The sequence below is a fragment of the Lepidochelys kempii genome, chromosome 3, assembly GCF_965140285.1.
Source record: "Lepidochelys kempii isolate rLepKem1 chromosome 3, rLepKem1.hap1, whole genome shotgun sequence".
NCBI lineage: Eukaryota > Metazoa > Chordata > Testudines > Cheloniidae > Lepidochelys > Lepidochelys kempii.
The window spans coordinates 133,914,898-133,927,450 of record NC_136382.1 but is presented as its reverse complement, the minus strand read 5'-3'; the positions used below and the strand labels follow the sequence as shown (position 1 = coordinate 133,927,450).

The following is a 12,553-nucleotide window of genomic DNA, read 5'->3' as shown; positions in this document are numbered from 1 at the left end:
TAGTAGAGCTCCTAGTAGGGTACATTAACTCTTCTGAGCACTCACTGTGGGGCTGCTGGAGGACACTGCGCTTACCATTGACCTGTCTTCTCCTTCCCTTCCTTATTTGCAGATCTTGGACCCAGTAGAGATCCCTCTGTAGGGCCCTAGGAAGAGGAGAGATAAAGGGGGCATCCCTCCCAATGTGACAGTGCGTAGAGAATTTTAAAAAATTGCTTTCTTCTAATGCTGAAGCAGAAACTTAACTAGAATAAAGAAAACAGTATTATCATGCCTCTCTCTCTTTCTCTCTCTCTCTCTCTTTCACTGAAGAGCTGCTTCTTAGAACCTTCCCAGCCTCTCTCTCTCCTGCCTGGCTTCCAACTGCAGATTTAAGACAACTATATGCACATCTGTTCTGCCTTCTCCCTTTTTTCTATATAAGCAATCTTTTAAAAAGAGTTAGTATTTTAAAACAAATTAAAGATTCAGGTGCTCTAACCAGCTTCACCTCTGGTACCAATTTGGCCACTTTCTGGTCTTGAGGAACATTTGGTACAGTTAATTCACCTGGATTATCAAATCCCAAAAGAGACAGACTCCTGTTTAAGAGGTTTATGGCTCTTCTCAACAGGTTTATCTCCTTGAAAGCTATTGTAATAGTACTATTGCTACTAGAATCACAGAATTCAACTGGCTTTGGAAGCTAAGGTGCTGCTTATTTCTTCTATACTGAGTATCTTGATCAGTATCTACCATATAGGATCTTAGTGTATCTCCTGGATCATGCTTGGTTAGGCTTCAGGCTGAATTTTGATAACTAAAAAGCCTGTGACCTCTTAGAATTGGGGTATCTAAGCTTCCGATACTTCTAAGCAAGGCCACTTGCTATAGGATGAAGATTTGTCTCCAAATCTGTTCTGTTCTGATCTCTTAACTCATAAGCAGCTGAGCTGGGCTCAATCCAGTGACTAATGTAGAAAGTTGCCCTGTAAGCTCAGCAAAGCAACAATGGATGCTTTGGCGGGAGGATTCTCTTCACAACCTGTACTGCTGTCCATTCCCTTGTGAGTGTGGGAGCTGGCAACAATGAAAGCAGCTTGAAATCATACTGTATGCCAGAAGCTTAAAATTCAGATCTGGCAAACTGGCTCATTGTCAGTTACTATTTCATTTGGAATACCAAAATGAGAAAAGATACCTTGTAACTTTTCTTGGCCTGTTTACTTTTGGGCCTAGTAAAAAATAGTATTTTTGTAAAACTGTCTAGCTTCCTGGTAGTCTTAAAGAAACAGTACGCACATCCTCACACACACCGTCTTGCATATAGATCCTGGTGGGAATCTTCTGACCCAATGACATTAAATCTCTAATCAATAGGGTCATATCTTAGCTTTTCCTATCTTTAGTATGGTATTGACAGGCAGTCTAATGGCCTCTTAATTTGTGTGTGTGGATGAACTAATTAGCAAGACTAAAATATGAACTAATCTTATATTTTCTGATAGTCAAATTCTCTCAGGGTTCAGAATTTGTCTTTATGCATAAGACAGAGTAATCAAAGAACCAGAGCTTGTTAAATTTGCCTTCATTAACACTGCATTCATTTGCCTAAGTAGCCTTACTCCTGCTGAGTTCCCTTATGGATACATTTTTCCTGTTTGATATTTCTTCTGTTTCACCCCCACATCTCCCCTGAATTTTCAGAGTAGTAACATTTTGTCACTTTTTATTTTTAATGGTTTCCTTTTTTAATATAACCTCTCTTTGCTTTAGTACCACATGTCATGTATTACTGAAAGATGATCCTCATGTCACAGCAACTCCAACTAAGAGAGCCAGGCAGTAACAACCTGCCAAACTTGTTCAGATTAGGCTTAATTCTGTAAGAATTTAACATCCTTACCATGATTCCCTCAAGGAGAGTGAAATTTATGCATATCGTCTTATTTTTCACCATTTTATGACAGTGTTATCCTTGACCATTTTCTTGCTTTGCTATAGCCCACTAATTAACATTTTGGACCTTTTGGATTGTCTTTGTGGATACAGACTACAGAACCTGTGGTTAACCTGCAAGCTTCTGTGATTTTAGTTACTACTGTAAGACAGAATCCTGATTCTTTTCTTTTTCCCTTCCAGTTTTCAGTCCCCTTCCGTAATTCTGATCTTTCAATTAAAAGCTTCTGGCACTAAATCATTAATTCAGATTCTAATCCATTTCTGGCCTTTCGTGCATACTAAAATCCAGTGTTTTAATCAGCTGTACCCTCTTAGCTCACAGCTGTTTCCTCAACTTTTTGATATCTGGCATATAAGTCCCTGATAAGACACTTTCTGTTGAGGAAAAATACCCAAGGCTACATCTGATATTTGACAGGATAATCCCTGAGTTTAACAGTTCATGTTTCCTTTTTTATATTGGAGATGTAGTTTAACTTATATTCATTCATCCTTCCATCACTGACCTCCACATTAGACTTTTTTCCTGACACAGTCCCCGAATTTTAAGGTTTTTTTTTTAAAAAGGAACTAAGGCAATGCATAAAAATGGGACAAACACACCATTAGCAGTATAGCGTGGTACACTTTACACACACACACTGTACTGATGAAGGTAACAACTCTCCAGGGGAGAGAAGGTTGTTATTATGAGTGTTCTGTATCGTATTTGTCAATAGCTAAAAATTAGGTGCCAGTAGATGGCACTCAAAAATATGATGTGCACTACAAATGGCTTCTTCTGTGCAGCTCTTTACATCAGGTCTTAACAAAGGTGATCACCAAGCTTTCCCCAAGCTCCAGCTGGGGAATACACTTTTTAGTTCCAAGTGGTGCTCCATAGTAGCCATGCTCATAGATACACCCCAGGAGAAATGCTAAATCAATGCATCTGCCACCTGGCCTATTCTGGCTAACCCTGCCCATTTTGTAGGCTGCACTGGCTAGTTCCAAATCCCTGGGAAAGCTTTTTAGTTTCACCTACAAGCAATGGATTTCTTTCTACAGGAATGAAAATTGCCATTTCCCCAAGATAAGACATACATGGTTTGTCTACTGCTGCTTATGTCATTCTCTGCCAGATAAATTTATTACGCTCTGTGGCACTAAGATTACAGAGCTTGGAAGACTGAAGTTACTGCTGTATGTTTTTATACTGTGCCTTTCATCTGTAAATTTCAAAGGACCCTACAAACATTAAAGGCAGAAGACTTGTCTCCGATCTTTAAGGGTGAATCTTTACATAGATCCTCTCCCGTCCCTATTGATGAAATACACCCATCCTGCAAATTTCGCACTTCTCTGGTACACAAGAAATGCAGAAGACCTGCATGTAGTCACTCTGCCATCCATATCCAGGTGCTGTGGGTCTTCTAGGTTGTGGAGGACTTTTGCAGGGCCCCCTGCAAAGGGGTGGAGTTCACTGTGTGTTGAACTCCTGTTGATATCAGTGGGAGATCAGCACATGTAGAGAGCAGATTATTAGCGGTATGCAGGTAACTTTGCCATGATAAACCCTCACAGCATGCTTGTGTGTTAGGTAAATGTAATAGCCACTTTACAGATGAAGTGAGCTGTAGCTCATGAAAGCTTATGCTCAAATAAATTTGTTAGTTTCTAAGGTGCCACAAGTACTCCTTTTCTTTTTGCGAATACAGACTAACACGGCTGCTACTCTGAAACCTTTACAGATGATAAACTCAGATGCAGCAAAATTAAGTGACTTGCCTAAAATCACGCAGCAAGGCAGTGACAGAGTCACAAATAGAGCTTAGACGGCACAACTCCCAGTACCCCAGACTGATCACCCTCCCTCCCTGTCTGATATGTTGCATTTTTTAAAAAGATTTATGAGATTAATAACAAGTATTTTTATGTATCCGTTTTTTTAATTTGCTGCTGAACCACATTATATAGCAAGAATTAACAAGGTAACCTCTGAAGAGGATAAATGTTAACTCAGTTTCCTTCTTCCATTTTTTATTAAAATAGTGAGCACTCTATTAATGCATTAATGGTACATGTCTCATTTAGGTGAGCATCATGTGATCATACAGAATAAAGGCTTCAAGCTTTGCAGATGCAAATAGGGGTTTGTTGCTGATTCAAATTGATTTTTCTATTCAAATTATGCCAACAGAATGTTATAATGGCTCGTAGCACTATAAAGTATTACTATTTCCAGTAAATCCTGTTTTCCAAGATTTCAGAGGAGGCATGTGTTTCAAATGACATTAGGCTATGAACTGGGGACATAATCAGCTCTGTTGCAAATGTCAGTATAACAAAAACAAACGAACAATAGTTTCAGCCGGTTTTAATTTAGTATTTACCACATAAAAAAAGTTGACCATTTAAAAAAAAAAGAAATATTTTTGTTAATTTATATGGAAATATGTTCATATATAAACAGGAAGATACAGTACAAATAATTAGACCTACAAATACAGATTTTAGTCCAAACACATAAGATGGTACCAGTCAGTCAAGTAGAACTGTTAGAACATGTGGAAAATTAAATGCCAAAGAGACATTAGAAAGTCTGAGCCCAGAATCCTCCATGCCTAAACTGAAATTTTAAGAAGTGGAACCCTAAGACATCCAGTTCCAGTGGAGTAAAAATTGTTTCTGTATTTAAAGACTCTGGTTTTAGAGGCGATTTGTGTTGCACATGAAGCATACAAATATATTTTAAATTGTTTTCTGTTTTAACCAACTAATTTTTACAACAATTAAATATGGCAGATAAATTCAATTTTTATGCTTTATTTAGCCCCAGTCCTATAAAGATATCGAGCCCACACAAATTCTCACTGGATGTCACACAGGTGGAAAGGTCCATGCGGGCAAAAACTTTTGCAAGGTAGACGCCTTGCAAAGTATCCTTATCAACTTCAATCACAGTTTATTAAATGAACTAATATTTGCTACACTGATGCTAGAAGCCCACCAGACCTGAGACAAGGAGATAATTAAACAAACAAAAATGTATTTCAAATGCTGCAAGATAACTTTAATGTAAGTAACTGTAATTATGCAATCTTGCTATTGAATTAACCCACAGAATTTTATCTGGTATGTACAACAAGGCAAAAATAGTCATACACAAAAAAACATCTTTACAGATCAGGGCGTTTAGCTCTTCTTTCTCTTTGATGTACATTTAACTCAGAAGATATTTCTTATGAGGAAGAATTTTGTAGTTGTTAGCAGCTTTACCATACAGAAGACTTTAAAGATGATCAGTATAATAAAGTGCATGTCTGTATAAAATAGATATAAATAAAATCTATTTGTTCTGCTTTCTTACTTTACAGTGAAAGGAATGCAGTAGTTTAAAGTCACTGAATATATTAGTAATTTTTACTAATTGAAAAGCAAGAAACTGGTTGCTGTGCAAAATTATCAGATGAGTAACATCTGGGAACACTAAAACTTTACATCCCCTAAATAATATTTAATTCCTCTGCTTAGTGAACTGTACAAAACACTCAAGATCTAAAGAATATGCTTTGCTAACCCATCCCATATTGGGATAGAGGTAGTCTGAATTAGAAACTCCATCCTTTATGCAGGTCCGAGGGAGAGGTCATGGAGTTTCTTCTGCTTATCGGCAAAAATTCAGCATAGTATTTTTTTAAAAAAAAAAAAGCTTTCACAACAGATAAGAGACTTCATTCTTGTGATCTAATATTACAGTAAACCTATCAAGAGCAAATTTAATTACCAACTTTCCCAGCCAAAATAAAAGAAAAGCTTTAGTAAGTGTAAGTTTATATATTTCTGGTCATTTACAAAAATTTTAACCTTTTCTTTTAAATTGGCAGCACCTTATCTTTAATTGAAGAATGATATATGAGTGCTACCAATAGAAGTCAATGATATTGCTTGTGTGGTTGAGGATTGTGTTTGGAGAGGCAAATTTTAGCTGCTTCAGTATCTTTCTGAAGCAAAAATATCATCATTGTGTAAATCCTTTTGAGTTCTCAAGCTAGGCATAGAAGAATGTATTTGGTGTAATTTCTGATCTAGGTGAAACAAGTGATGAATAAAACCTGTTCAGGTTGATCTGGCAAAGGAAACTCTTTAGCTCCTGATTCTTTATATTGTGGTTGCTTAATGAATGAAGGTGACAATTCCTCTGGTAAATATTGTCAGATTATGAAAAGTGCTAGAGGCTACATCATTATTAAGGGATTCTGCAGAATAAGGAAAACTCACTAGAATTTCCCTTTTTACATGTAATTTTTTTGAAATTGGTAACACACTCCACCACCCATCTCTAAGAACCATTAGTTGTGTGATGGCAAATAGCAGAAAGTTCAGGAAATGGCCAGTGGGGAGAGCAGCTCTTTTTGATTTGTCCTCCTCTTTGCTTCTGGAGGAAGAGGGCATTGAGCTTATGAAGTGGCTGGATGGAGAGAGCATCCTTTCTCCTTCTAGCAGAAGTAGCAGTGGAGGTTGTGGGTAACAGGCAGCAGAGAGCCAAGACCTACTGAGAACCTTCTGTTTTGGAAGACGGTGTAGATATTAGAGATTCATAGAACGAATGAAACACAAAACCGGAAGAGGCTCCCCCTAGTTTAGGTTTTATTACAACCCAAAACTTGAACTATGTTTGCTGATGTTTGAGAACCATTCGGTGAACGCTGACTGCATTTTGAGTGCATTTGGGCTGATTTGTGGGCTTGTGATTTTCAGTATGAAACAAGCAGACCTTTGTAGTTTTTACCATAGTTTCACTTTGTATTTTTGAAGGTCTCAAATTTGAGTTGTTAGCTTTTAAGAAAAGATAGACCCCCTCCCCAGCTGTTCAGTCAAGCATTTCAGATGTCTAGATGTTAAACAAACAAACAAACAAAAAACCCAGAGGATTAAACAGCCTGAATAAAAGTCTATTCTACTCTCAATCAGGTTTCACTTGCATGCCATATTTAATGTCATAGTCCTCCAGTCAAAGTCATAAAATCCTAGAAATGTAGGACTGGAAGAGACCTCTAGCCCCCTGCAGTGAGGTAGGACCAAGTAAACCTAAATGATCCCTGACAGGTGTGTTTGTCCAATCTGTCCTCCAGAAATGGGTGTTACAGGTCAGGGGCTGCACAGTTCCCTGCCTACACTGTGAGCTCCCCAACAAGCTAGGTGGCCTAACCAGGCCAGTGTCTGTGCTGTCTCTACTCTTTGAAAGCCATGAACAACATAATTGCCCACAGCTATAAGCAACTGCACAGCCCTTTCTAAGCAAGCACATTTATTCTTAAGGTGAAAGTGTTATAGAGTAAACATATTAAATACTATAAAAGAACTTACACACATGTTAATAGGCTTACCAGAGATCATCCCCAACTCCAACAACGGCTCTGGCAGGATTCATTCCTTCAAACCCCACCAAGGGGTTTTTCTGTGGTCACAGGTTTGTAACAGCTTTTGCTCAGAACATGGGTTACCCTTTCTTTTGTATAGTCTGGGTCTTTGATTTGCAGATACTGTGAATAAGTAATCATCCAGCCAATGGTTCTCTCTTCAGGGTGCAGCATCAAAAGATTGGGTCTGGAGGTGGGAATTTGTATTCCCCACCCCACCACCAAGAAACCCACTTAATTTTGTTTGTCCTGAAAGTTCCTTCTTGTCTGACACATTGTTTAAAGTAGTTCTTTGAAACGCATAGTGCTTCCCAGGGTTTCCACTGGCCGCATCACCACACCCTGGAGAAGCTACATTTAGAAAATCACAATAATACATAAACTTTGCCTTTATAATACAATAGACTACAAAGCTATTTAAACTTAATTGAACAAGATTTTCCAAAGTTATTGCAGGAAATTGCCGTATTTGTCACAATGGGGAGTCCACAACCTGCCTTAGAAGCCTGTTCTAGAGATTGTTGCAGATTAAGCCCATTACTTCTTGTCCGACCTTCAGTGAACATGGAGAATAATTGGTCACTGTGTTTTTTGTATAACACCCTTAGTATATCTGAAGATTGTTATCACGTCCCTCTCAGTCTTCTGTTCTCAAGACTAGGCAGGCCCATTTTTTTAACCTTTCCTTATAGGTCAGGTTTTCTAAATCCTTTGTCACTTTTGTGGATCTCCCCTGGACTCTCTCCGATTTCTCCACATCTTTCCTAAAGTGTGGCACCCAGAATTGGACACACTCCACCTGAGGACTCACCTATGGCAAAGAGAGTGGGACAGTTATCTCCCATATATATATATGACTCAAAAATGTGATGCAGTTACTAAAAAGGCTAATCTCATTCTAGGAGTTAACAAGAAGTGTGTCATATATAAGGTAACCTTATATATGACACACTTCTTGTTAACTCCTAGAATGAGATTAGCCTTTTTAGTAACTATGACACACTTCTTGTTAACTCCTAGAATGAGATTAGCCTTTTTAGTAACTGCATCACATTTTTGAGTCATATTCAGTTTCTGATTCACCACAACACCCAGCTCCTTTTTGTTACTACTACCGCTTAACCCATTATTCCCCATTTTGTAGTTGTGCATTTGATTTGTCCTTCCTTTGATTTGTCTTACAGAGGAAACAAGGTAGAACAGACCTGAATTTCTAATGTACCAAAACAAACAAAGCAAAGCCCCACAACAGAAATTTGGGGGAGGGTAATGAAGATTTGTTTTAGAGAGACCATACAACCTGGTTTTACCAGGACTATCCTGGTTTCTCAAATGATGTCTGGACTTGTCTTTATAGCAAAAATAGTTAGAGTGTTGCTGCTACCTTGAGTCCCATTCCCCACACACATGCAAAAACTCAAGTATGGGGTGTTGCTTTTACCTTGAGTTGACTAGCCTGTCAGGGGGAATCGGCTATAGCTCAGTTTGGACAACTCATCAGCTGCTAACACAACCACCCTTAAGTGCCACTAGTCCTCCAATGCATTCCGGCAGTTCCACTGGTGTGCCTGCAAAGGAAAGACAAGTTCTCCCACTTCTTCACTGAGAAAGAATTCATTAGAGCAACTCAGCTTGCTGCAGCAGCAAGAACTATGGGATATGCCTCCACAAGTCTTTGTGCCACACATAAATGAGTGCAGCGCCAGAATGGACACAGCAGATCAAGTATTATTTTGCAGTGTGAATGCTCTCACTTGAGCTAGACTAACTCAGGAGAAGTAACTCAGGTGTAGATAACTTGAATGAGCTCTGCAGTGAAATCATAGCCTCTGTGTCTGTCAGGCTTTTATTGGGAGGTCTAAAATGTCCTGTTTTTTCATTTCATCAGTCAAAATAAGTAGTAGGTACAAAATGCTTGTTCAGGATGTGTTGCTACAATGTTATGAAGTGTTGCGTACACTCCTGTTTTGTTCTCACATACAGTGCATGTGTGCTTCATACCAACTCTGGTTGAAGGCCAAAGCTTGTCCATAATTTGTCAGGTGACAACACTGCAATATGAGTCTGTTGATGACCCAGTCTAGTCAGCACAAAATTTCTGCTCCGGGCCTTTGCGGAGGGAGCTGAGGGTAAAAATCTACTACTTCATGAAATAGATATGTGTTGTTCTTGAGTAGGGAGCTAGCAATAGCGTCACCATGTGTGTTTTACAAAAGTCAAAACCAATGTTCTTTGCCATCCTGTCCCGGCTGTGTGGTACATTGTATGAAGTGTTCCAGTTTGCTCTACTGAACACCTGTTACAGATTGACTGTTGTTCCCAACATAGTTATCTCTAACCTTTTCTACCATATTATCATGCACAGTAAAAAGAACAGCATATTTTTCTCTGGCTTTGTAAATGAATATGTTAGAACTTCTTAAGAAGTATAATTTAACAGAATGTGTTTTTTGTTTCTCTGACAAGAACATCTGAAGACGTGAAAGGAAAATGATAGACACAAATCTCAGAAGACTTAGGATGATTAGGCTGTGTATCAATTTAGATCCAAGAGGTCCCAATTTAATAAGGGAATCTCTGCTAGCAGAAACATGCCTATTCTTCAGCTGTCTATATGCCTATTCTTCAGTTTTCCCTGGTGGTGCAAAATGAATATCATAGAAGTTAATGCATAATCATATAAGTTAGCAAGATAACCAAGTTAGCACATAATGGTACAGTTTTACTCCCTCTTTGAGCACAGATGCTTTTAAAAGAAAATCACTTAGGCCGCAGTTCAGCTAGGTACTTAAGCATGTATCTAAATTTAAACACTTGAGAAGTTAATGAGACTAATTGTGCTTAAAGTTAAATACATCTTCCTATTAAGCATCTTCCTATTTCAGGACCTTAATCAATGAACAAAGTAGCACAATAGAAACTGAATTTTGTTCACTCCAGTACAGTTACCATACAATGCACAATGGTAAAGGATTTAGAATTTTAAAATTTTAACTGTTGAAATTACCTTCATACCTGTAAATGTCATATATTTTTTTTCTTTCTCTTGTTTTCAGCTGTGGGATCTACTGCAAAAATTACAGTTTGTTATGACCTACATTGCTCCCTGGCAGATTGCTTGGGGCTCTTCATTTCACGTGTTCGCTCAGCTCTTCTCAATACCTCATATCCTTTACAGATTTTTTGTTTGTACTTACTCCCAGTTTCACTGTTCATGATTCTACAGGGTTTGAACAAAGAGAGTAATATTTAATAATTACATTTAATAAAAAACTGAAAATATTTTACACTGATTCTGGGACACCATGTTACTTCTAATAAGGTCTCCTTAGACAGAGGGGACCCAGTTTTTCTCTGTTATTTGGATGCAGCTATTGACTGCATTAGGAATTGCAACTGGGGAATTGAGCAGAATTTGGACCAGGATGTTTAATGCTATTTCCTTCTTCACCATTCATATTCAGCCAATTATCTTTTCTTATAATGTTCTTTCTCATCCCAGCACAACACTTAGTGTGCCTTGTGTAGAAAAAGTATTCTCGGTACAATATCTCCATCTTTGTCTTCTTTATAATGCTGTTCTTGTGGGATGGTGAGCATCCTGAGGATTGGGTTCTAAAATGTTAATCCTTTTAACAGTTAGCCCTGGCTAATGTCTGAATGCAGGGATTTGCTTCATCTGGTTTTTCCCTGTTGCATCCTTCTAAATTTTTCCTGTCTTAATCGTAATCTGACTTTGATTTTCTTTTATACAAATTTTCCATTGAGTGGGTTGGGAAGTTTTCTTCTTTTAAAATTTTCCACTTTTGGTTCTAAGACATGAAATATCATAGGATAGCTGGAAATGTACTTACAATAGCTCCCAAAAGGAAAGATTCCAAAAAGACATTATTAACAAAATTTAATAGTAAAAGTAAAGCTGGCTCCAACCAATTTTGAAGCAGGAGGCGTAGCAAGAGCCATCATCAAAATCCACATTCTGTATTAATTTGAGTCCCTATTTGTATCTAGAAATTGCAATTAAAAAGTTTATTTTAAGTTATTTAGCAGAACATTTCAAAACCGAAGATTATACTTTAACAAGATTTCTCTTCAAATGCAATTATTTTGTAGTGACAGTAACTTTAATGTTAATAAAATCCCTAAGTAGGATTTTTTCTAAAGTAAGGCAGTTACTGAATAGGATTTAGTTGATTTATGTAGTTATTGTTGAAGTACATTTAGATTGGCTATCTATTATTTAAGTTAACGATATCCTTGTTAAATGCAAAACAGTATCTTAATGTAATGTTATGGTTAAGAATTCACATGAATAAGTTACTGTTCCCACAACAACAATAACTCTGTCCTTTTGTATATATGCATGGAATTTTCTATTAACTTTTATGCATCATCCCCATTAAGAATAATGCAAAAATGCTACATATGCACAAGACAGCCAAATTACAGTATGGTTGATCTGGGAACCATAACTTGGAATTGACTACATTACGTTCAGGTAAATTCCCAATCGGAATGTTACATTAACATAATATCTTTCATTTAAAAAAACAAAAAAAAACCAGTGAGAGATCACACAGTAAACCAAACATAACATGCATTTATTTTAATGTTCTTGCATGTATATGTAAAGAGGCATTCAAATGAACACACTAAGGACCACTGGGATTTGTTGTGTGCTTGATGTAAGCAGTTTTTAGTTTTCAGAGGTATACAGGTTTGGTGCGTACAGTAATCATTTTGAAACTTGCCAATTTTCTATTTCCTGACCCTTAAAACCAGAAGACTAGTAATGGCACTTATTTCCATCATCATATGAAAAGTGCTTTCCTAACATTTTTATTTGCTTTGTGGAACCTTTTCCACATAACTTAATATAGTAAATACTTTCCCTCCCATGCTATGAACCATTGTAACGTTACCTGTGAAGATAATGAGATCATCTTGCTGCTTCTATTATGTATATAATTTACATAACAACTCTAAGTGAACAAATGGGCTTTGGAAGTCTTAGTGAGTTTGTTGGGAACATGAGAACTATAGAGCAGGGCCAGCCCCACAAACAGTTACTAATGAATGTAGGATAAAATTTTCTAAAGCATTTAAGTGACTTAAGAGCCTAAAATGGTTTTACAAAAAGAAAAGGAGTACTTGTGGCACCTTAGAGACTAACCAATTTATTTGAGCATAAGCTTTCGTGAGCTACAGCT

The 12,553-nt window shown here is 37.5% G+C and overlaps 1 protein-coding gene across 1 annotated transcript in view; it reads left to right on the top strand.

Moving 5' to 3' along the window:
* PCNX2 (pecanex 2) overlaps positions 1 to 12,553 on the top strand; it is a 224,881-nt gene that overhangs the window by 133,002 nt on the left and 79,326 nt on the right. Inside the window, exon 22 of the mRNA XM_073338102.2 lies at positions 10,400 to 10,510. Coding sequence (XP_073194203.2) covers positions 10,400 to 10,510 — 111 coding nt within the window. The remainder of the gene's footprint in view (positions 1 to 10,399; positions 10,511 to 12,553) is intronic.